The sequence below is a fragment of the Perkinsus marinus genome, assembly GCF_000006405.1.
Source record: "Perkinsus marinus ATCC 50983 genomic scaffold scf_1104296973526, whole genome shotgun sequence".
NCBI classification, from domain to species: Eukaryota; Perkinsozoa; order Perkinsida; family Perkinsidae; genus Perkinsus; species Perkinsus marinus.
Genome location: NW_003201405.1, coordinates 188 through 1,023, shown reverse-complemented (window position 1 = coordinate 1,023; position 836 = coordinate 188). Strand labels below are relative to the sequence as shown.

General features: G+C 54.9%; 1 protein-coding gene across 1 annotated transcript; it reads right to left on the bottom strand.

Moving 5' to 3' along the window:
• Positions 1–199: 199 nt before the first annotated feature.
• Pmar_PMAR015738 (hypothetical protein) lies at positions 200–586 on the bottom strand (the record flags this gene model as incomplete). The annotated part of the gene is made up of 1 exon (XM_002766183.1): positions 200–586. A coding segment is annotated over one exon (387 nt), but the record flags the coding sequence as incomplete, so codon positions are not given.
• Positions 587–836: the final 250 nt, after the last annotated feature.

The following is an 836-nucleotide window of genomic DNA, read 5'->3' as shown; positions in this document are numbered from 1 at the left end:
GGTCTGCCTTACGCTCTCGTCGGCTTCTGTAGGCTGCCTCATCGGTCAACGCCGCTTCTCTTATAGTAGTCTCCAGCTCCGTCAGGCTTCTCACATCTTCCCAATCTCTGCAATCTCCACGCTCTCGCGCCAGATCTTGCAGTTTTCGAACAGCATCCCGCTCGACAAAGTTCGGCAGTGCTCCGATGGCCTGCCTTACGAGCCGTTTCCTCTCGGAGACGTCATCGGCATATACACTCATAAGGAGAGTGTACGCTCTCCGCAGCTGGGTGAGAAAGCTCTCGATCTGACCAGAGTTGTCACACTTGAACTCAGCGACGGCCTTGTGAAAATAGTCCTGAAGGTGATGGCGACGACAGTGTCGCCATTTAAGCATCTCTTTCAGGCCAGCCCATCGAGGGGTCCTTTGCTCTCGGATCCATGTTTGAGCTTCCGTGGCTAGGCCGATTCCCCTCAGACTCTCCCCAACTTTGGAGAGTAGGAGGATCTCGAGCTCGGCATGGGGTACGAAGGAGCCGTCTTTCCCGTTGTAATCCCCCATGCCGTAAGCCGTGAGAATGGACTCCTGGTGTTCGATGTGAGCCATCAACTCTGCTTTTGACTCGCATTGACACAGGGTCACTCTCGCTACGTCCCTCGGGAGTGCACGGAAGGGACTCTTTCTCTCGTGTTCCTCCCTAGGGGCCAAGTGAACCGATTTCTCGAAGGGTGAAACCACTTGCTCACTCTCCCTTCGACGCTTAATCTCGGGCTCTGAGTCATGTTTGGAATGCCTCTCTCGGCGTAGCTCATGGATGGCATCCATGAGGTTCCTGGCAAATCTATCCTGCTGATCG